At 41.5% G+C, this 25,210-nt stretch overlaps 1 protein-coding gene and 1 pseudogene across 1 annotated transcript; both read right to left on the bottom strand.

The window, feature by feature from the left end:
- Positions 1-578: 578 nt before the first annotated feature.
- QPCT (glutaminyl-peptide cyclotransferase) lies at positions 579-24,732 on the bottom strand. The gene is made up of 7 exons (XM_021697632.1): positions 24,511-24,732; positions 17,826-17,972; positions 11,528-11,806; positions 6,147-6,323; positions 3,785-3,884; positions 2,304-2,420; positions 579-875 (listed from the first exon to the last, which is right to left on the bottom strand). Exons 1-7 carry the CDS (start codon positions 24,631-24,633, stop codon positions 730-732), a joined length of 1,089 nt encoding a protein of 362 aa, XP_021553307.1. The 5' UTR covers positions 24,634-24,732; the 3' UTR covers positions 579-729.
- LOC123326163 lies at positions 7,420-7,597 on the bottom strand (annotated as a pseudogene).
- Positions 24,733-25,210: the final 478 nt, after the last annotated feature.

Here is a 25,210-nt window from a genome sequence, read left to right as displayed (position 1 = left end):
TTATTCTTTTTTTTTAAAGATTTTATTTATTTACTGAGAGAGAGTGAGAGCGAGAGCAAGAGTGAGAGAGAAAATCAGACTCCCTGCTGATCAAGGAGCTCGACACAGGGCTCGATCCCAGGACCCTGAGATCATGACCTGAGCCAACCGACTGAGTCACCCAGGCACCCCAAAAATAAAATCTTTACAAATGAACTATAAATTATACAATTTTTCATTTATGTGCAAAAAAGTTGGCATGGCATTTAATTCTGATTTAATTTTTATGAAATAAACCCTACAAAGATTTCTCAAAGAAATTTGAAGGTCCTCAAACTACATCTCTGTTTTGTATTATAAGTGAGAGATTCTCAAGTAAAAAAAAAAAAAAAAAAAAACATAAAACCAAGGCTACATATTGCACATTGCCATCATATCTAAGTACTATTTGGAAGACCATGATACTGTATCCATGAATCTGATTTAGTTTCATAGTTTCTTATCTAAAGATATTTATTTTCTGCTTTCCTAAACATTTTTCTTTCTTCATCTCTAGATGAAAATTAATGAGCAATTTAGGACATGATGTAAATCTAGGGATTTATTGATCACATATTCAAAGACACCTACAGAATGAATCTATAGGATGGAAGTTCCACATGACATTTGTCTGGAGTGAGATTATTTTAAGTTGTGCCTTGACGTCTGAATGTGAAACTAGATACAATTACCATAAACTAAGACAGAATATTACAAATGAAGGTACTCTAACACAAAGACTTGTAGGATTTTGTTTAGATTGTTAATGGCTGTTTCATCCAAATTTTCTTCGTTGTCATCCATGGTGTGCCAGACTTCAGGGAAAGGAAATGGGATCAGATGCAAAACTGGAACACCTAATAAGAAAGAACCAACTGGTAATTAAATGCGTGTTTCCACAGAGTAAAGTAGAAAGTATCGTTCTTCAAGCACAAATCTGAGTGGGAGCTTGGTACCATATAAAGACAGCTGATAATTCAGCATTTTCTATGTACTTCCTTGTATCTTACCCTTTTACTCCAAAGCCACTCATTCATTAAACAAATGTCTATTAATTCAGTAAATAATTTTAAAGTGCCTACTACGTAACGGTCGCTATTCGAGATGTTGAGATTTCACCAGTGAAAAGGCAAAGCCCTACTCATACAGAGCTTACATTCCAGTAAAGAAAGAAACAAGTAAACAAATATAAAAGTAATTCTAGAGAATGATAAGCGTTCTAAAGAATAATAAAACAAGGCAGGGAAATAGAGAATGAGGGGCAGACAGCTGGACCAAGAAAGATGTATTTAAAGTCAGGGAAGGCCTCTTTGAGAATCTCACATTTAGTTAGAGACATGCAACAAAGGAGAAAGCAGGCTGGGCAAAGATCTGGGGATGAGCATTCCAGGCAGCAGGATTAGTAAGTGCAAAGGTCCTGGGGTAGGAGTATGCTTGGCCTGCTTGAGGAACAGCAGGAGGACAATGTAGCTGGATCAGAGCAGTAATTAGAGAGAAAGGCAGGAGGAGATGTTGGCGAGGAACAGAGTCAGAAAAAGGAGGCATTTGTAGGTCATGGTAAAGACTTTGGGTCTTATTCAACATGATGGCAAGCCACCAGAGCTTTAAAACAGGGAAGAAAAATAATTTTTTAAAAGATTTTATTTCTTTATTTGTCAGAGAGGGAGGAAGGGAAAGAGAGAGAGAAAGCACAGCAGGGGGAGAGGCAGGCAGAGGAAAAAGCAGGATTCCCACTGAGCAGGGAGCCCGATGCAGGACTCAATCCCAGGACCCTGGGATCATGACCTGAGCCAAAGGCAGATGCTTAATGGACTGAGCCACCCAGGCCTCCGGAAGAAACATAATTTGATTTACATTTTTAAAAGATAACTCTAGCTTCTATGTAAAGAATAGGGAAGCAACAGCAAAAGCTAGAGACCAATTGGAAGGCTACTACAAGAGCCCTTGAGTTGATTTAGACTTCCACCATTGATATCAAGGGTATTGCTTCCCTATTAATCAAAAAACACCAGAGTTACACAAAATGTAAGACTATAATCTTACTCTATGAATAAGAAGGCAAGGTCAGTAGAATATGAGATTTTATGAATATTCTGGAATGGGGGTGGGGGCTTAAGGATTTGGAATGACTTTCATGAAAAAATAGAAGTCATGAGATGATTAGTGGATGATTTAATCTATCGAGTAATTAAATGTAATGGCTCCTCACTCTTCTAGATTGTTGCAAATACACAAAATACAGTAAGTAAAAAATGCCTATGTGCCCGCACATACACACACATTACCTCTTCTTAAAAATGGAATATGGTCATCCTGAATCACACCTCCATAACCATAATTCTGGAAATACCACCTCTCCGAAGAGTGATCCTTGAGCAAACCTAATCTGTGGAGTTCGTGTTCTGCAGATGACAATTAGACAGTAGATGATTATCAATTCTTATCTGAACAATGCTCAGAATGCAGAAGGAATTTGAAATCTCAGCACATGTGGCCATCACTTTTTAAACAATATGCAGCCATGAGCCCAACTACACCCCTGACAATAAGCATCTGGGCTGAACTTGGGTACATACATGGAGAGAAGAACCACACATGGGCTCTAGCTTTACACATAAGGACCTCCTTAGAGGTAGATAGTGAGTAGGACAATGGAGAGATGGAGAATGAGAAAACCACAGGAAAAGGGGGGGGGGGGGGGGACACAGGTTTGCCTGAGACTCAGGTAAAAGTTTCTCTTATAATATTCTAGATTTGGATATTGGCAAATTCTGAACTCATGGCAAAAGTATGAATTGAGAGGGTAGTGTTTTTCCCCGCTGCTTAGAAAAAATACAATTCTATCCCACTCCAGGAAGTATATGTAACTATTAAGGAATTCCTAACCTGAAGTTTCTTGCCTCAAAAGCAGATCTTCTGGCCTGGATTTTATCATTTATCATTAAAGATCTATCTCATTTTCATCTCCCCCTGATGCCAATGGGCTCTGTGTGTTTGTGTGTGTGTGTGTGTGTGTTATGAGGTAGGAAGGAGTAGTGCAAGTATGAAGGAAAGAAGCCGTTTCCCCTTTCCTTCTTCAAACACCACATCTCTCTCTCTTGAGCCATAGATATTTTGTTTCTTTGCCTGGCCTGGCTTGACCTGGTCCAGACTAGTCTACTGTCATTTAACTAACACGACACTGTCCCTTAAATGACTTTTGAAGGATCCTGGCTTTCTCTTACATTCTGATCTCTTACTTCCTTAGAAAATTGAGATGGTTATAGATTTAAAGGAAAATCATGTCTGAAAAAGGTAGGAAATAGAAGATGACAAAGACAGGGATAAAAAAAAGAATGAAAAATTAAAGAATGCCTTTTGGTATCATAAGGATCATAACAGTCATCAATAGCCGGCATGCTTTTCTGAGTGGAGTTTTCCCTAGACATGCATTCCATACACTGCACACAGGACTCTGAGAAAATATTTTCAAACCATTGCTAGGGATATGCAAATATTAAATGTAGCCTTGTATGTTTCCAGTTCCAAATGCAGTCTCATGCAGGGAAATAAAGTGGGCCTACTGAAAAAGATAAATAGGAACAATAAACTAATCAGTAAAGCAAGAAAAAAAGCCAGCAAAGTATATTTTCAAATCATATATTTAAGTCATAGATTTTGAATTTTCTTTTTTTCCTTTTTTTTTGTTATAAATTTTAAATTTTAAAATGTAGTGTTTGTCCATAGGAAGGAACTAAGTTGACTCCGTAGTGACAGTGGTGCTTACCAATTGCTTCAAGTCTATCAAACCATCTGGCAGATTTGGGAAAAAAATTGAGAAATGTTGGGTTGGGAGCTCCAATTAAATCCAATAAGACCAATAAATCCTAAGAGAGAAAAAAAATTGTTTAATCCCTATCACCAAAATACATTTCATATTCATCAATGGAAAAAAACAGTCAAAACTAACCACATTGTAACAATTAAGAATAATCCAGGGAGCTCTATAAATGAACAAAAGGTTTAATAACATTGTAAGCTGATTATTTTGAAGAACTTTTTTTTTTAAAGATTTTATTTATTTATTTGACAGAGAAAGACACAGTGAGAGAGGGAACACAAGAAGGGGGAGTGGGAGAGGGAGAAGCAGGCTTCCCGCGGAGCAGGGAGCCCCATGCGGGGCTCGATCCCAGGACCCTGGGATCATGACCTGAGTCATTAGGTCGCCTAATGACTGAACCATCCAGGTGCCCCCTTTTTTTTTTTAAAGATTTTATTTATTTATTTGACAGAGAGAGACACAGTGAGAGAGGGAACACAAGCAGGCGGAGTAGAAGAGGGAGATATTTTGAAGAACTTTATAAAATCTTGCTTATGCAATGTGGACAAATGGCAAAGTGTAGATTTTTTGTGTGTGTAACCCCAAAAGGATATCACAAGGATAAATTAGAAAGAGGACATTTAGATAATATTTTATAGATCAAAAAAGAATACATTTACTTTTTATTTTCAGATGGGATTCCAAGCCTCTCTATTCCATTCTAATTAGTCCTTTTCTCCATAGTCTATAAATGTTACAGGTCCCTACAGGAAAGCACTTGGGTAGTAATTATTTATTCCTCAAAGCAGCATAAAGGAAACATTTCTTGACTATGGGCTCTGTGACCTACTGTCTCTGGATCTCCATTTCCTTTTCCATCAAACAGAGGCTCAAACTTGCTGGTTTTCAAAGGCCCCTTCTGATGATAAGTCTCCATAATTACTCCAATGTTTCTGGTTTGAGCCATAAAACATCAGCAGGTTTGAGGACTCCCTGAAGACTAACCCCCACATTAAGAACTCCTGATTTATATAAATGAGATTACATGTGGGTAGATATGTAGCACAGATCCTGACACACAGTAGATAAATATCTGCAGAGTCTATGGTTCTAAAGACATAATACCTATTAGCTCATGAATGATGATTAAATGTATTCATTGAGGGAAAATAAGTTTGTTTGAAATAAGACTATATTTACAAGGTTGGATAAGCTACTAAGAGTTTTTTTCTGGGAATAAAAACGGCCTTAACCATAACTATGGATTCATATATTTGGACGGATAAATAACTTTGTTCCTCCTCCTGATCAACCTGGTCTCTCCTCCTCCTCTGAATGCTTTTTAGCCACTTGGGCCAAAGGACTGAATGAGGAGCCAGCCATACTCCTTGGCCCCATTATGAGCTGCCAAAAGACAACAAGGTGGAGAGAATGCCGGCATGATGTGTTAGGGCCACAGAGGACATATAGTGTGGCCATCTGGACTCACAGGGTAAAGGTCAGTGATCTGGCAAAGGAAAGGGATGCGTGGAGGGGGTTAGGAATAGGCTTTCAGTTCACAGGTAGGGTGAGGGTAGGGATGGATGAAGGCACAGGGATGAATGAAGTCTCAAGGGTAGCATGAGGTTCCAAGCTGGGGTTAGTGAGGATGTAAGACTGCGTGAAGGTCAAATATGGGAAAAGAAACAGAGTAGGGAGAGAATTCAAAGGTGAGGTGAGGGACTAGGGATGGAGTGTGGGCCCAGAAATGCGAATTAAAATGGAACCATGTGTTGCACCCAGTACTTGATAATAAGAGCAGGATTTTAAGGCAGCATCAAAAATGTTTCCATCCCTATGGCAACAATATTAGACCAAAACACATCCGACACAATGTCACATACACACTCGGAGTCATTATAACACTTTGAGGACACCAAGGAAGTTCTTCACTCCCATGCCCTATACCATGTCTCACTCACACTCCAGTTCCCAAGACCCCAGCCTCCTCAGGCTTTATAGAGGCCTCAAAGAAGGGATTTGCTCTCACCATCTCTATACAGAACTAGGGAATGTGCTCCCATTGGACCGAACTGAATCTGATGTTTTCTTAATCTGATTTTTTTACATCATTTTAATTATGCTCAGTCAAACATAACTTCTAACCCACATTCATTCCTTTTAGTTCTGGGATTCCTCAAAAGCCCAATGCTTGCCAAGGAATGTTCTATAATAAACACTCTGCTCCAAGAATGCTGTGGCATTTTTAGGTCTTTAATTGGCGCTAGCTTTGGTTTCCTTTGAGGCAGAGCCTGCAGCTGCAGCATCATGAGAATTCCCCCAGACTCACCATGCCGTGCAGTTGGTTGGTGTCTTTCGCTCCAGGTGGGTGCGGGGTCGATGCCATCTTGGGAGCTAAGTGCCGAGACCCATACAGAGAATCACGAAGAGACCAATGAAGTAAAGCCTCTTCCCCATCAAAGAAAATTAGCTGCAGTGAGAGATCTGGCTTGGAGTCTGAAATATTCTGGTAAAAAAGAATCGTAAAAAGATAGCAAAAACACTGTGAGGATTTAAAAAAACAGCATGGTTTCCTATTAACCCGGCAAAAAGACAAATAGGCCACGAAGAAAAGGAAGATACCAAAGCAGGTGAAAATTGCCAAAATGGATTTTGTACCACTTCACCTCCAAAAATCATCCCATTTCCCACAGTCTTCACCCATGTAAATTTCACTTTTCCCCACTCTCTCTGAATACAGAAGTTTTATATGTTTTCTAATTCCTTACAGAAATTTGAAACTGTGAAACTGTCATTGTGGACAAGGTGATACACACCCAGTTTCCTTCCAGAAGGGTGTGTTGCCCCTGCCACCAGAAGAGCTGTCTTCAGGTCTTCAGCTGTTAGTCCTTTTAGGGACTGCCTCAGCCCTGGGGGTGTCCTATATCCAATGACTGATCTAAGCAGGTCCTACAGGTTCTATAGGACCATTCCACCTCCAGAGCTCCCCAGGGTTGGCTGAGCCTATTGTTGAACCTGCATGGAGGATTGACTTCTCCCTCTGCCTAATCCCATTTCTCTCCCCTCCTTGCTGCAGCTGTTAAACCAGGGCTACTCCCTCAGAAAGGACCTAAATGCTAAACTCCACGTCAGTGTGCGTCCCAGGGAACATAACCTGAAACAACTGCAAATCTTCCTTGCTTCCCACTTTATTTGAGTCTGTAATTTTTTTCACTGAATCTAGGTTCAAGGATCTGCCTTAGGAATGCAACAGGGACTCAAAGAATAATAATTACAGCCTCTCCTTTGAAGGAGTCTACACGTCAGTTGGGTCAGGAAAGATAAAACAAATATGTGAACAGGACAAAGTGTGCCAAGGGTCACAGATGCAACATAAAACTTTTCTGGGAATTGGATAGAATGAGAGGTCAATCTGAAACAAATAATACATTATATGTTAAAAAAAAGAAGAAGAAGATAGTAGGAAGGGAAAAATGAAGGGGGGGAAATTGGAGGGGGAGACGAACCATGAGAGACTATGGACCCTGAGAAACAAACTGAGGGTTCTACAGGGGAGGGGGGAGGGGGATGGGTTAGCCTGGTGATGGGTATTAAGGAGGGCATGTATTGCATGGAGCACGGGGTGTTATATGCAAACAATGAATCATGGAACACTACATCAAAAACTAATGATGTATGATGACTAAAATAATAAAATAAAATTAAAAAAAATTTTTCAATTAGCAATAATTGCACCTCAGATAAACCTCATTGGCTACGATACTGCCACTGTGCAAAGCTAAATTAAAAAAAAAGAATGAGAGGTCAAAATCCTTGGGGTGTCAAGGAAGACATTATGAGTCAATATTTGAGCAGAACTTCGAAGGGCTACTAGGATTCCCATTTGATTTTGTACTTTTCACTGTCGCCTCTCCTTTCACATGAGTCCTTCTGGTACCCTACCCTCCACAGTCCTCCAGCCCCACTGGAATCCCTGATCTATTGAATCCTTCACCTGTTCACAGTCCTTCAACCCCATGAAGTCCTTCACTCCATATTCAGCTTAAATTCCACAATCATTCTAACCACTCCTTTGCATACATCCTCAACTCCCTGGCCTCTCTCTGCCACGGTCAAGCTCACATGGCAAAAATATAACGTTTAGACCAACTTTCTGCCTACTTTATGCCTGCATGCAGCAGACCTGCCTGGAGAAAAATATACAACCATTCACTCTCTCCACCTCAGCACAGTACTGGGGATATGCTCCCATCAGACTGAACGGAATCTGAGATCTCCCTAATCTGTTATGGATATCATGTCTTGTCTTATCTAAGGATATTTATTTTTTTATTTTTTTTTAATCTCTAAGGATTTTAAAACAGTGTCCCTTAAGTTATCTCCTGCTCCTTGTGCTTTATTTCCTTTGAATTCATTTTTCAATTCATACTGTTTTACTCCCTTTCTTTCATGCTGGAGACTCTCCTCAAATGTCTGGTCGTCCTCTGTGTTCATTCATATTAAAGAGTAACATACTAGGGGCGCCTGGGTGGTTCAGTTGGTTGAGCATCCAACTCTTGATTTCAGCTCAGGTCATGATCTCAAGGTCATGGGATTGAGCCCCATGTTGGGCTCTGTGCTCAGCGGGGAGTCTGCTTGAGATTTTCTCCCTCTGCCCCTCTCCCCACCACTCTCTAAAAATAAATAAATAAATCTTTAAAAAAATAAAGAATAATGTACTAAAACACTGATTAGAGACACAGATTGGTTGGCTTCACTGCAGGGCAATCGGGTGCCCAGTTGGTATTTTTCTACATATCCCAGTGCTCTTTGTGCGGACTTATAAATGCTGCCCCCCGCCCCAGCCTTACTTCTACTTCCCTCACTTTCTCCACTAATTCCCGAGCCACTCCAGGATTTTGTCAGGGGACCACTGACTTCTCCATTTCCTCCTCACTCTGGGGAATGACTTCTCTCTACTCGAATATGTCATTTGCCATTTCTCCATTTACCTTCTGTCTTCATATTGTGGTTCCCATTAACACATGTTCCCTAGTTTCTTCAAAGATGGAATTTTCCTGATTGTTTTAGGGTGATTTCCTAAGATGGAAAAAAATGTCTTTATCATCTGAAAACTAAGTTATCTTTGTATGTTAATCATTGCAATTGTTTTAATATTGCTCCTTAATTAGACGACAAGAAAAGGATAATTTACTACACTCTGAGTCTCTCCATAACTCCTGACAGCATTAAGCACAGGATGTATTTGTCTGTACAATACATACGTATTCAGGTTTTAATAACTACTAAGTAATTAAACAAATTTTCTCATCGGCAAAAGGTGTAAGGCACATACTTCAATGGAGACATGCTAAGTTTCCAGGTGTTTAAAGGGCCTTGACTGGTTCCAAAGTTCCAGCTCCAAACCAAAGAGCATAATAATGAAATACCAGAGCAGAATAAATTGCCTGGGACCAGAGACATTCCGCTATGCCCAGGGCAGAAGCAAAAGCAGGTAGCTTTCATACTTTGTAGGCTTAAATGTTCAGGTGCCTCACTGAAATTTCAACAGCTGAGTGACTCCAGTGGTCAGTACAATGGTTTAATTTCTGTTCCAATCATTAAGACAAGAGTAGACTGTGTAGACAATGATCCTGAGTCCCATGAGGCACCCTGCTCTTTTTGTTTTGTTCAGGATTAGCAGGAAAATAACTGTGGCCCTCGATTTCTGGTAACACAGTCTTGGAGCTGGGAAAATCTGTGTAGCCTGATTTGTGAAGGTCCTTCAGTCCTTCATGGTACTGTGATAAATGTCTAGTTGCCAGGGTCAACAAGTAGGTGAATTATCTGTGGTCTTTCCCCATCCAAGGCTCATGCCGCAATAATAAGGTATAAAAACCCACCCCAAACTCAGGGGCTTAAAGCAACACTCATGTGTCCTCCTGGGTCTGTAGATCAGCTGGGGGACAACTGATCTAGACTGGGTTTGGTTGGAGGAGCTCTGCCTCACCATGCCATCATTAAGGTTGGCTCTGCTCCACATGTCTTATCCTCCCCAGGGGATCAGCAGGCCAACCAGGGCATGCCCTTATGGCAAAGACATGAGAGATCAAGCCCCATTACACAAGCTCATCTCCAGTCTCTTGTTTTTGTCACATCTACTAGCATCCCATTGGCCAAGACAATCAAACAACCAAGTCCAGAGTCAAGGAATGAGAACCTAGAACCTGCTACACTGGGAAGGCAAAAGATGGGAATGTCTAACTGTAATCTTACCACCGGAGGGTTGCACAGAGTTGGAGCCATAATCCAGTTTATTCTCCTGTCCTCTCCCACATCACATTCCACTACCACCTACCCAATCCATGACAGCTGAAGAACTAAAACAACTCCTTAATACAAGTCTAGTTAAAATACAACTGGAAAAATGAATCTGGTACTCTTCACATTTCAATTAAAACTAGTCCTTTTTTTTTTAATTGTCCACATCACTGCTACTTCTATGAGAAAGGATAATTAAGAGAATGCATGTGTATTTTTTAAAATGGGGATGTCCAACCAACAACTCACTCAGCCCTTTCTGTTTCTAGTCATGAAAAGCAGGTATGAACTACATAGAAAAAGGCAAAGGAGCTCACCCAGAGAAAACACACCCACTATACAGACTATGCCTTTCACTTAAAGTCCTTGCCCTAGAATGCAAACATGAAAAATTAAACTTTATATCAGCTTCTGAACTCTCTCACCCAATTGCTGGGGAAAGGTACTAGTTGAAAGCAGAGCAGAGAATGAGACAAAGACATTATAGAAGGTTCAAGAAACAAAACAAAACAAAAAAAACAAAACAAAAAATGGTGAAAAGGATGCGGAGAGGTTACAGACAATTCTTGCTTTCTTCAAGTTCAGCATATCCAGCAAAAATAGATCCAATATCTCTATTACTTCCATTACAAGATAAACCTTTTACTTCTTTACCCCCATTGTAGCAAAGGCTGGCCCCTTCATAAAGCTCTGAGGGGGAAAAAGAGGTATTTGTTGCCTGCGAACCAAGATTTTTGTTTTTGCTTTGTTGTGTTTACTTGGTTATGGGTGATATCTGAACAAAATGTCTTCATCTAGCTTAGCACTTTTTTCCAATATACCCTTAAGAACAGGGACTGAAATAACATCTGAGAGTCCCAGAAGTATTTTGAACTGAGAACATAATAAAAGCTCTACTATGCTACATAAAATTGAGCCAAGATTCACAGATAATAACAATAATGCATTTCTGCTCCATGCTTTTCATCTTGATATGTCTGAATTACCCACTCTCAGCACCACTTTACAGCGGCCCCCTCCCCCAACTCAAGAGCCACATCTCTCAGATTAGAAAGTTGTGATGTTTCACGGCTACAGAAACAAGAAGAAAAAAACATACTTCTCATATATACGCCTGTACCAAACGTCCACCTGCTTCGTTTATGGCAAAGAAATGTGGCATTTCATTTAATATGTATGCCAAATTAAGCAATCAAGTGCCAGTGAATAAATTCACTTTCGTGTGTCATAGTGTAATCTTCCAATTAATATTCATTCAACCTCACATCGTTTTGCAACAAATTAGTACAAAATGTCCTGAAAATCTACATTTCTAAATGGCCTTCTTACTGCCCCCCAAGGATTCTAGAATTCACTCTGAGTTCTTCTAATGTGTTTTATCCCAAGAATCTACGAGGAGGAAACAAATACCTCCAAGGAAAGGAGTTGCTTGTCTAAGGCACGTGCAAGTTCCAGCATCATTGCGCATGGCACAGCTGAATCAGTGGCTCCCACAAACACCTGGTTGTCCCAAGGGTGAAAATACTTGGAGTCATAGTGACAGGCGAGGACCAGGTGTCGCTTAGCACTGGGATTGAGGGTGCTGATGATATTTGAGAAAGACCGGTACCCATAGGGTGTCTGGCTCAAGAAGGTGTCTACTTCCAAGACCCAGTCAGCTTGAAGTCTCTGAATTCTCTGCATGATGTGCTGATCAAAAGAAAAACCAAAATTTCAGATCTGGACAGTTTCCATTGGTTAACTATATAAATAAATATTTTTTTCAATTTTATGTGATGCCTTTCAAGTTAAAAACACAATACATGGTTACAGAATTAATAGCAAGGATGATTAAAGGAAAAGTTATCCCTCTCCCTTTCCCCTAATCGTCACCCTGCAAAGCAATCCCAATCAATTGTTAGTATTAACCAGTGTTAATAGTCTGATGTGTATCTTTACCTTTTTTTAAGACTTTATTTGTTTATTTGAGAGAGAGAGAAAGAGAGTGAGGAGGGGCAGAGGGAGAGGGAGAAGCAGGCTCCCCACTGAGCAGGGAGCCTGACATCGGGGCTCAATCCCAGGACCCTGAGACCATGAGACCATGACCTGAGCTGAAGGCAGACGCTTAACCAACTGAGCCACCCAGGCGCCCCATTAGTCTGATGTATATCTTTCCACACTATTCTTATTGTATATATGAACATATACTAGCACACAAACACGTAATTGGCGAAGGGGTACATGCTTTTATAGGAATAGAACCTACATTACACATTATTCTGCCCCTCGCTATTCTCATTTAACAATAAAGCAGCGTCATTTCTACATGTCAGTGGAATTCAGTACGTATTAAAGTCCACTTGCAATATTTCAGGAGGCTAAGAAGGCATTTTGAGAAGTCAGATATACTAAGATCCTATAGGTCTCAACTCCTACCCTCAGCTCTTTGAGGGCAAGAACAGCAAATGGTAGCTGATAGGTTGCAGATGGAAAAGAAACACTGCTTCTGAGTCTGGCAGTGTCTTCCTGAAGAGTCTAGAATGTGTGGTGTGAGGAGCTATGGTGAGCTCACTGCTGTTCCCTTGTCCCTTCCCACCTCCATTTTCCCTTCACCTCATTTTTCTCAGTAGGTTTCATTTATTTTATTTTATGTTGAAATATTGCATACATCTTTGTAAGTTTCCCTGAAATGATTGGTTTAAAACATCAAATGAAAAACTAACCATCTCCAGAACTGGCAATTTGTTCCACAATTAACATCCAGTAGGGATGGACTTTGAGGTGATAAATAACTCATAATAACTGGAAAAGAATGGAAGGGTTTTGTCATTTTTTTTGTTTTTTGGGGGGCTCCCCCCCCCAAGGAATTAACAAGATTTTCCAGCGCAGCCAACTCTTGTGTGGCCTGTCGTAACCAACGTGACATGACACAAAGGCAAAGGCTTTGGAAAAACTGTGGCAGGAAAACTTCCAGGAAAATAACCAAACCAGAGAGAGGACAGTGATTCTCCACTCAACGCTGCAAAAGCCAGATAAGCAAACAGTACCCTGATTCTCACTCCCTGCTTTCTTTAGTGTGGTGGACTTTGGCGGAGTCCCTTACCTTTTTGATTTCAAGTTTACAAGTTCTTTTTTTAAGTAATAAAAAGGAAATGTTTCTAACCTTTTTGAAATCATCGTTCACATCTCATTCACTTTGTTTTTTCATCCACGATTCTTAATACTGGGCTTTGCTCACTACAGTAAGCTATCACTAAATATGGGCTGATTATAACTAATAAGTTAGTCTCAGTGGGAATACATAAAAGTAGATGATATTAAACATTGGTAGTTTGAATAGAGAGAAATCACTGTGCACCTCAGAGAAGCTTTCCACAGAATATGAAAATAGTTATTCCTAGACTTCAAGGAAAAGAAATTTTTTTCCATAAAAAGGGTCATCTTAAAAAAAAAAAAGGCATTATACTCCAGAACATCTGGTATCCAGATGCTGAACTACTCCAAAACCAATAGCAGCCTGTATGCTTACAAAAATGAATTGAGATTTAAAAAATATATATATCTGTTAGCTTTGTTCAGCTAAGGTCTCACACACAAACTCATTTCTCAACTCCTAAACAGGTTGTGGACATAATTTCTGATACCTTATGTTGACACTAAAATCCACAAAAGCATCAGCAAATGCCCCCGGAAGAGTTCTCCCTGAAGCAAACTTTTTTATGCAGTAAAAATATTTAATTACCTTAGCAACGAATTTTTTTATAAACAATCGAATTGGCTCCATACTCTAATTAGGTCACCAATATCCCTTGCTGTGCTTTTGGCTTTCAGCCTTAATCTGCAAGTTCCCACTGCAATTCTCTAGAGTAGGCTCCCAAAATTACTGTTCTGCTCTCTAGAATGCCCTAAGCAGGGAGTGCTTCCTGAAGCCAGGTAGCAAGAACTCAGGCCCACCAGGAGTGCAAAATGTAGTTTAGGACATAGATTGTATTTTGGATTATTACTGATTTATTTTTTGGAGTGGAGAAAGGAGAAAAAGAAAGATGAAGAGAGATAGAGATGGATAGATACAGACAGAGAGAGATGCAGACAGAGATAGACAAACATTGCATAGAGCCAAAAAGGATACAAAGATAAAGGTAGAGACAAGGAGAGAGACAGAGAGTGAGAGAGGAAAAGAGAGAAAGATAGACATAAATAGGACACTCTACTTTCAGCATGGGGGGCAGGCCTGGGAATTTTAGGTTAACATTAGTGAATGGTTCTGGGTCTAATTTAATTTCATTTAAATTCTCATTTCCAGGTTCCAAGAAACAATGATAGTAGTAGACCAGGTTTGTTTGTTTGGAGGAAGGAGATTCTGCAGTATTTGCACAAAGTCTACAAACAGATCATTGTCAGGATGCTGAATTCTGCCACCGGGGACTTCAGGGTACCTATTCCTTCTTGGACGGTACACATATAAGTCTCTCCGGCTCCACGCTGAACACTCTCCGCCCAGGATCCTTAACCCAGGGATATCCATACTTTCAGCTAAAGAAGCCCAGCTTCAGCTTCTCAGATGTACTGTTCATCTATAGGGGGTTTTAGCCCTGAGGTTTCTAGCTTGCCTCTTTTAGGCAAAGTTTCTGGCTTGCTCCTTAGTGAGATTTTATCATCCTGATTTTTAAACCATTTTTTATTCCCAGCTCAGAGAGAAGTCACTGAAATACCCCAAAATTTCACTCAAACTATTTATTTTACAAATAAAATCTCTCCTAAAAATATATATTCTAAAAATCCAATAGGTATCTTTAGGCTCATTGATCAGGGGCAATAAAAATGGAGACTATGGAGGGCGCCTGGGTGGCTCAGTTGGTTAAGTATCTGACTCTTGATTTCGGCTCAGGGTTGTGAGATCGAGCCCCCACATTGGGCTCTGCACTCAGTGTGTAGTCTACTTGGGATTCTCTCTTTTTCCTCTCCCTTTGCCCCCCCCCTTAAAAAATGAAGACTACGGGACATTGTTCCCATATTATTCTCTGAAAAAGAATCTGTAGCAAAGCATATCTTTATTGATAACTGCAAAGGTCAACACAATAATCAACTTTAAACCAAGTCCACGTATCTTTAGATTTGAGAGTCTTCTCTAGTTATAAACCCGAAACTCTATAAATGATAAAACATCTGATCAGGTGCTCAAAAAAGTCTCAGGAAAAAAAGTAGATTTTCCACCATTTGTGTTTGAACTTAGTTCTGAGTGACAGGTACTGATCCTGGTCAAATTGAATCCATTAGCCTAATTCCCTCATCATAACCTAAATATCATGTACCTCATCTTCTAAAGCAGAAACATTTTATCTTTCACAGCTTAGGGGACAGCTCTCTAAAAATTCATGGTGATTTTCTTCTCAAAAAATTACAAAATTGAATCTCTCAAGTGACATTTCTATCATAACCATCCTGTTCAGATTACTGCCACATGAGCTAGAAAATGCATAAGCAGCCTAGCAAACAGGTCCCAGCACATTCCAAAATACTGTCAATAAACTTCTCATTTGCCTCCCCCCCCGTACGGCGTGGAAAGTGTCATGGGTTCAGTCAATTTAATGTATTTTTTAATCACAACAGTGTCTATGTGTATTATTTATGCTATATATTCTGTTGAAAGCTAAATACATATCCAAATAGCAATATTTGTTGAGTTTATGGATTTCTAAAGCCTACAGGCAAGGACCCTCAGGTCTGAAGTATTCATAAATGTTTCTGAGTATATAGAGTCTTCTGATCAAATGGTATGGGGAAATGAAAAAAGTTGAATTGAATGAGTGAATCTATAGACCTAATTTTTTTTTTTTCTAATGAGGAACTGAGGATTTTGGAAAGCCCCCATAAGCGTCTTGAGCTTCCGTTAAGAAAATGCTCAGGAGCTAAGGCCCAGGGAATATCACTGAAATGAATGGTATGTGTCTCACTCTCCAACTCAGGTAAGAGAAGATCCAAAGCTGGAGACTGTGAACACACACTCCAGAGCTTGTTCCTCCTAGCCCTTGCTCTTTAGTGATAGTGAAGTCAAGCAGACTTGGATCCAAATTCTGGTCTCATCACTACTATGTGTATAACTCTGAAAAAGTTAACTCATCTACCTAAATCTCATGCCTTTTCAATCTGTAGCACTATGATAATAATAGTACCCACATGACAGCATTGTTGTGTGAGGACCGAATGAGAAAATCCATGCAAAGAACTCCATAAAGTGCTTGATAAAAAAAAACAGTGCTCCATGAAAGTCAACCATCATCATTATTATTCCTTGCTCTGCCTAAAGGTTAGAAAGAACTAAGGTGCTCTTTGGGTCTCCACTGTCTAATTCCTTAGGAGAAACAGGTGCCGTTTGGAAGGCAGGAGCCTAATGGAGCAACGACAATGGCTATCTAGGCTAGACACAAAAGGCAGGAGCCATATACTGGGCACAAAAGGATGAGCCCAGCAGCTGTGTTGCTGGATCTTGCAGGTATCACTCTAGCACAGAAGTGGGGTGCCAAGGTCTTTTGCCTGGAGAATTAGGCAGGTGGAGTACTCTCAGAGGAGGATTTGAGGGGCCAGTCACTCCCCATTCTTTCTCGAGCTGCCCCTTGAAATGGGGCTATTTTGAAAAAAAACATTCAGAGGTAGGATATCAGATCACTTCAGACTGGCACTAAGGAGGCAGAGACATTCAAGGTCTAGCCCAGCTATGGTTTAATTTACTCTCTCTAGCAGCGTCTTTCAAACTGCAATGGTAAAAATCAGTGGATCTTGAAATCAGTTTACTGGGTCGTGACCAGCATTAAAAAACAAAATAAAACCAAACAGCTAGTAAAGTAGGATTAACAATATCAGAGTCAATCACAGGTAACGCAGGTAGGAAGAGTGCCGATTTTTTTCTCATGGGACTTTTGTGTCATTTAAATCTATTTTTATGTTTGTGTGTATAAAATGTAATTTTTTAAAAATTTTTTACTATTTTTTTTTTAACAAGGGTTAGAGCCAGAAGTTTCAGAATCACTACACTGGTACAAATAGCTTATCACTGATCTCAACTTTCCCTCCAGGGAGAATACAATTTCCCACGAGGAATGAAGGCCCTGATAGGACAGTAACTCACCCTTGGCACAGAATTTTCAGGCAAGAACCTCCTAGGGCTGTTTAGGGGGAGGTTAGGGTCCAAGAAAACGTGGTTGGGTGCCTAGGGGTGCGTTATAGAAACGACCAGGAGTTGAATACTTAGTACGTTATTTCCTACTGTACCCCGACAGAGATTGCACACATAAATTGATTTAGATTAACATGTAGCACTCAAAACAGTCATTCACTCTCAGTTGTTTGGTTGTCTGGGTTGCTTATTTTGGTGAATAATAAGATGAGATGACAGATCTGAGTATCAGACAACTCAGAACTTGGGACATGTGTCATATCTCTCATGTGAAAGCGAAGTGTTCGGGCGCCTGGGTGGCTCAGTCGGTTAAGCGACTGCCTTCGGCTCAGGTCGTGATCCTGGGGTCCCTGGATCGAGTCCCGCATCGAGTCCGCATCGGGCTCCCTGCTCGGCGGGGGGTCTGCTTCTCCCTCTGACCCTCCCCCCTCTCATGTGCTCTCTCTCATTCTCTCTCTCTCAAATAAATAAATAAAATCTTTAAAAAAAAAAAAAGAAAGAAAGAAAGAAAGCAAAGCATTCAACAACCTTCACGTTCGTACGGTGCATCCTTACCTGGCGAGCAGCATAGCTGCCAGGGGATCCGGGATAGCGCTCTATCAGCAATGGCTGTAAGTCGTTTTCCCACATTTCAGAAATATTGGTGCCTTCTGCAACTTGTCGAAGAGACGATGAGTTCAAAATGGCTGGTTGGTGATAATACTGAGGATTGAATAACATCATTTAACTGGCTATCATTTCATAAAATGGTCAAGATTTAACCCTGAGACATTTGCAATAGAGAACTATTTCCTTTGAACATCAGACTGAAAAGATAGCTCTTATGTCATAAAGCAAATTAAACTACTCAACTCTAAAACTGGCCCCTCAGATCTAGAGAGTTACACTGTTTGGGCAGCTTATTTTAAAAACAAAATGAACGTAATGCGTTGAACCTGAGAATTAGTATTTGGCACTTCCTGTGTAACTTTTAATCATTTTAGTACAAGTGCTTTGTAAAACTAAGATTTAAAATATCAATTATTGATCTCCTATTCTTAAGAAAACCCAACATTTACAAAACTGCAGCCAACAGAACAATTATACTTTGTTAGCACAATGGCTTTATAAAAGGCAATGTGGCATTCTAGAAGAAGCACTGTCTTGGAGTGTCTGGCTGTCGTTTATAGGTTGTATGACTTTGGGTAGGTCCCTTAACTTCTCATTCCCCTCAAAAAAACTAATAAAGGAATTTGAGCTACGTCTTCACTGTCCAGTATGGTTGCCACTAGCCACATATGACCACTAAGCTCTTGAAATGTAGCTAGTTGAATTGTAATATTCACATTAGATTTCAAAGACTCTGAATAATAAAAAAAAGAAAAAATATCCCATTGATAAGTTTTATGGTGAAATTTCATATACTGAGTTACATAAAACATATTATTAAAATTAATTTCACCTATTGCTTTTTACTTTTTTAATGTAGCTACTAGAAAACCTAAAATTACATACATGCTTCTCATCATCATGGAGGCAATATCACCTACTTCCTAGAGTAATTATAATTAAGTGAGCTAATAGATGTAAGCTGCCATAGTAAACATTCAACAAGTTGTCATTCTGTTACCTTCTATCAAATACAAAAGAGGTATAGAATTTAGAGCTGAAAAGACGACTTAGAGATGATCTAGTCCAACCTCCTGGATTTATGTCAGTGGAAACTGAGGTTCATAGAGACCAGATGATTTTCCCAAGGTGGTAGGAGAGCTCCAGGTAAGTCAATGAAAATATCTGGATTTCGTGGATTCCCAGTCCCGTGCCCTTCTGCTCTGCCTCCCTGCCTCCCTGCCTCTCTGCCTCATTACCCTGGAGGTAATCCCAAATATGGATGCTGTGCTGAACCTCTTAAGGTTTGTCTTTGTTTACTGATAATATATTTTTAAATATATTTCTTGCATAAATTTGTCGCAACAGCCTTTAAATTCCTTGCTACATTCAGGATCTCAGTCCTTAAGTTAGCTCTCAAACAGCACTTTGGGAAGAAAGCTGACTCTAACAGACAAAACAACAGAAATGTGAAAAGGACAAAGAAGGAACTGGAGGCAAGAAGTGGGATGATATCTCTGGTTAATTACTACTTAAGCAGGCCCACAGGAACCTGTCTGGTCTTTCCTACTGCCTCGCCGCCCCCAGGCAGGGCCACTCACCCCAGTTCACCATGCTTCAGTTGCCCTGGCCTCCTTCCCGCTCCCAAAGCAGTGGGAGACTCTGCCCTGTCACAGCATTTGCACCTGCGGTGACTTCCAGCTTGCAAGCTTTTTCCTCCCTCTTCACCTGACTCTCCTACTTGCTCAGGTTATGACTTGGAGACCACTTTCCTGTGTGTTGACTTGTTTAACATCTGATTTCGAGGGCAAGGACTGTCTTTATATCCTAGTCCCTCCTGCAGCCACATGGCACCCCGGGGCGTACTGAGTACGCAGTCAATATTGGGTGTGGTCATCAAATAAGGAATGGACAGATGAAAGGTCTCTCTGAAATTGTCTTCACTAAGCCTGTGTCTACATAATAATAAAGTAAAATGAGCATTAAAAATATCAAATCAGTTAAATGTACAAGCAGTTATAAAGACTGGACTCTTCCAACCAAAATGGTGCCCATTCAGCTTTCATGGAGCCTCACTCTCAGAACCCAGGAAATATAACAATCTATGTGGAGATAAGAGGAAGGAGTGAGAGGAGAAACCTGGAAAGAAAGTGTGGGCTGGACATGAGGAAAGTAAATGAGGCAAAAACAGTGTTCAGCCCAGTGTTAAATGCAAACCCCAAGTTAGTCTAGGCTTATTTCACTTAAAAGGCACATAGACAAGTTTCTTTGGTATAGGCATTCTCAGAGGAATGAGTCTCTATTACAGCCCTTGCCTTGTCTTTTCAGCCAGGCAGAAAGGACAGTAAGTCTGCTTTGGGTGACAGGAATCTTTTAGCTAGAGAAGTGTGAACCAGATATCCTGAAACATCTCCTCTAGACTAATCACATGGTGCCAGGCCAAAGAGGGGTTTAATTACATAATTTGTAGAGTTGGCCCCACTTGCAAGGGGATTTGAGGTCCCATGCCATTGAATTAAAGGGAGATCATTATAGAAGTCCAGCAATTTCAATTCCAGTTCTCATCCCATATGAGTGTCTCCCAGACAGCACTCAGATTCACTCCTGTGTGTACCGGTAGATTCAACCCAGCCAGCATTTACAGAAATCCTTCCAGTGTGTCCGATTCCTCTGACATGACAAATGCAGTTGTGGAAAAGTTGAGACCTGAGTAAGATAAAGTTCTGTCTTCTTTCGATGCAAGGAGTCCTCTACCTAAAAGAAAAGCACCTGTAGGCTTTGAACCGACAATTCAGAGTCAAATCCCAGGTCCCTGACTTACTGGCTGTGACTAGGAAAGGTTTAATGATCTGTAAGGACATCATAGTACTTACTCGCCAGATGGTAGAAGCTCAAAAACGGCACATTTTGTCTTTCTCCCCCCACCAATGTCCCGCCTACCACTGCCTTCCTCGTGCCTGCCTTGGAGTCTCCATTGCTGTTTCCCTAAGAATCATGGCAGGTAAAACAGTGAATGGTTAAGGACTTTAAAACCATGGAAGAGGGGAACCCTAAAAACTTTCAGAATATGTGTAACTCCAGAAGCAGAACAATGGGAAGTGCTGAAGACAGCAGTAACAGTGTGCAGAGATGATCCCAGAGAGGGACCCCCAGGGGAGGCCAACCCTCCCGTATACGGTTCCTCTGTTCAAAAAATCTGCCCCTCCACATCCAATATTACTTGAGATGTTCACCTTTGTTATAATAAAGGAAAATTCTACCAATTAAAATACATTGGTTCCCAACTTTATGACAGAGCAAGTTTCCATATTATAGAATATGGATGATTTTGCAATCATCAAGTGATGATTTCAGTGAATTTTACTGGCTCAAGGAGATACTCATAATTTTAAGTGACTTAATAAAATATAAAACCATATATGCAGCATAATCTCTAGTATGAAAGAAGTATTTGTGTGTGTTATTTTAAAAATAAACAATTAGTCTTTATTGAGCATTTACTATAGGGCAGCAAGGTGCTAAATGCTTTATATGGATAGCTCTATTCTCATAAAAACCTACAAGATTGGTATAATTGTTATCCATTTCTATAAATAAAAATACACATCATATATACACATGTGTATGTGTGTTCATATGAATATGATATATATATATACATATGTATAGAAAGAAAGAGGGAAGGAGGGAGAGAGAGAAAGAGAAAGAGACTAGGAATAAAAATACCAAAATGGTTAACAGCAATTATCTCTGAATGTGGGATTATGGGTGATTATTATTATTATTTTCCTAATTTTCTAAAATAAGCATGCTAACTTTATAATTGGGAGATTTCAATAGAAGCCATACTTTTTAACTAATAGCTTCCTTTAAAAAAATATGCAAACTTCCTAACAGTCATCAGTCTTTCACACCTAAGAGAGGACTGATTTAATGAGATTCCTTTTAATAGCCAGTTGACAAGGTTGTACCAAAAGAATGGATCTGTACCAAAGAAACAGGGTTGAGGATCAAAGTTGGGACAGGATTCCGGAGTAGTTTGGGAATATGGTCAACCCCCAGAATAATAACCTTTAAGCTCCAGGAGGGAGATCAGGAAAGGGGGGAAATAGGAGAGAAGTTTCCAGAAACAAGCTATCTATTTTGGAATTCTATTTAGGGTCCACTATAACCCAGAAAAAGGGAAATAAGCTCTTCCTCTGGCCCCCCAACCCTTCCACCAGTCCCACTCTCCTTCACTAACTGAACAGTTTATGTTCAAAATTACTAATCCTATTCATGTCTTAGAATTCTGAGTGACAATTAAAATCTTCAGGCTTAAAATTAAATTAAAATGGGAAAATGTCTGCAGATTTCAAATAACCAAATCATAGTCCTCTGAACTCAACCATCAAGTAGTTTTTACATTCTAGATGCCACTGAAAGAGACACACCTTTAGTTCAAAGCAAAGAAAACGATTTCAGAGTCAATGTTTTCTTTACTAAACCTCACCTTTTGGCAGACCAGTGTACCTCAATGACTAAAATAATTAAATGCCGTATATAGCAGGAAGGCGTGTATTTTAGTATGGACCAATTCATTTCCCAGGCTGAAACTGTACCAGCCACCTGCAGGACTTTATGTAGGCCTACAGAAAACAGGAGGAGGGGACCAGAAATTGGGAATTGTCATGGCTGATTTTGCCATTCACTTCATTTGCTTATGGCGTTTGAAAGCATCCAGCTTTCTAGTGTAGAACAGTGATTAGAAGCTTCTTAAAATAAATATAAAAGGGATTCATGCTTTAAAAGACTTTTCTCCAAAGTTAAATTCTCATTAGTTCAAAATGTGTCCAGAATCCAACACCTTCTCTCACCTACAAATGCATCTTGCCTCCAAATGATTCCTAACGAACAGCTCATTCAAACAGTTCCCATCTTACTTATTCACCCATTTAGATGAATCAGAAAGACACATTTGGTGTGGCTCCATATTCTGCTTATTAGTGCCCCCTTCCCAATTTCTGACCAGGAAGGTACTCAGGGTGAAGTGGAGAAGAAAAGGATTTAAGTATGGGACTCAATGTCCCTTAAAGGACGTTACTCCCACTGAACGCCCACGGGAAGTTTTTCTTCTAATGCAGTTATTCTTGAGTTGCCTTCCCACATCCTCTCCAGGGTCCCTGTGGCTGGTGGTCTCCATGTGTAAGCGGGGGCACGTTGTGCCGTCTAAACAGTGAAGCAAAGGAAACAACACAGAGAACTGAAGTGGGCTATTCATATACACATGCGGGTGGTTGCGTGCAAGTCTGCATGTGACCCAGACAGGGCCGGTGCATTCACCAGTGTGCCCTGTTTTCCCACCGTGTCAGGAAATACAAGCATACCGTAAGCATTTAAAAGATCTGTTCCACAACACTGTCAAAGTTTACAACCCTTTACTGCTTTTCTTAGTATTTTTTTAAAAAAGATTTTATTTATTTATTTATTTTTTAGAGAGCGAGCGAGAGAGAAACAGCATGAGAGGGGAGAGGGTCAGAGGGAGAAGCAGGCTCCCCGCTGAGCCGGGAGCCCGATGTGGGACTCGATGTGGGACTCGATCCCAGGACCCTGGGATCATGACCTGAGCCGAAGGCAGACGCTTAACCATTTGAGCCACACAGGCGCCCAGATTTTATTTATTTATTTGACAGGGAGAGACACAGCGAAAGCAGGAACACAAGCAGGGGGAGTGGGAGAGGGAGAAGCAGGCTTCCCACTGAGCAGGGAGCCCGACACGGGGCTCGATCCCAGGACCCTGAGATCATGACCTGAGCCCAAGGCAGACGCTTAACGACTGAGCCACCCAGGCGCCCCTTTTCTTAGTATTTTTAAAAGCATACCATTTTACTCCAATACCATTAACGTATGCATAATTCCCTAGCAATGTCCTGATTTCAAAACTGTGAGAAAAAGGAAGTAACTTTGAACCTATTTACTTCACACAGAGGAAACTTGCAACCTAAGTTCTTTATATGAATTTCCACCTACAACGAGATCCATCGCTCTGACAACTGCATTTATTCTCTTTTAAGAAAAATATATATATGTGTATATATATATATATATATATATATATCTTAAAGTGAAGCTGGTCTCCAGTTAGAGCAGCTGCGCTGAAATACCTAAAACAAACGGTAACACACATCTGTCCGGAGACTGCATGGAAACTCCAACGTCCCAAGGGCGTCCGCGGATGCCGCGGTGGGGGAGCGCTGAGCACACCCCAGGCGCGCCCGGCACCCCCGCGGCCGCCAAGCGCCGCGACCGCCGGCCTCTGGGGTCCCGAGTGGGCGGCGGCGCGGCGAAGCGCCCCCACCTCCGCGCTCGGCCGCCGCCGGCTAGACACACTTCCTGTGCCTATCGCTACCCGCATCAGACCGCAGCCGAGGGGAGGCTGGTGACATCACTCTGCTCCCGTGGCGTCTCCAAAGCAGCCCCGGGGCCAGTGAGGCACCCCGACGAGGACTCAGAGCCCCGATTCCTCCGGGTGCCCTTTGCGGGGCACGGCTGCCTGGGCCGGCGAGCGCGGCTCTGCGCGCCTCCCACCCTGCCAAGGTGGGGTCTCCCGACCCCGCGTGCCCGCACGCCGCACCAGCCGCGCAGGTACAGTCACGCAGCGGCAGCCGCTCACCTTCTCCTGGATCCAGTCCGCCGAGCCTCGGTGTCTGACCCCCCGGGCCGCCAAGGGCAGGGCGGCCACCAGCAGCAGCAGGTGGAGGGTGTCCATGACGCGCCGGTCCCCGCCGCCTGCCATCTCCGAGACTGTCTGCGCGCCGGCTCCTCTGGCCGCCGGCGGTCACGAGCCCGGGAACGCGCGTCCTTCGCCGTCCCCCTTCTCCACCCTTGGGACGACTGCGCCCGCCTCCCCATCGCCTCCGGGTCCCCTCCCCACTGCGCTGCGCAGGCCGAGGACGCAGCTCTCCTCCGCCCACCCTCGACCTTCGCACCCCGGGGGGCTGGGCTGTCCTGGGAGGCAGAAGCTTCGGAACGGAGGGACGGGAGCGGGCCACTGCCTTGTCCTGGAGAGGAGACAGGGAAGAGGCATTTTTTATGATCCCCAGGGCCGTGTAACTGGGAATTAATTGAAAGGGGAGAGAGAGGGTTCATCAGACCCTGTGTGGTTATGAAGTGTTTTCCCACAGGGAATCGACGTTTACTGAATACTTCTGTACCAGGCCCTGTCCTAGGTGCCTGGCTCTTCTGATGTCCCTTCTGTAATCTTCATAACCACGTGGGGTAGGTATTAACCCCACTTTACAGACAAGCAAACTGAGACTCCCCCTGCACAAAGCCTAAACTAGAAACCCTCAAAGTATTTCCTTTATAACAGC

Source organism: Neomonachus schauinslandi, chromosome 10 (genome assembly GCF_002201575.2).
Source record: "Neomonachus schauinslandi chromosome 10, ASM220157v2, whole genome shotgun sequence".
Taxonomy (NCBI): domain Eukaryota; kingdom Metazoa; phylum Chordata; class Mammalia; order Carnivora; family Phocidae; genus Neomonachus; species Neomonachus schauinslandi.
Note: the sequence above shows the minus strand (reverse complement) of the source record. Positions and strands in the feature narration are given on the sequence as shown.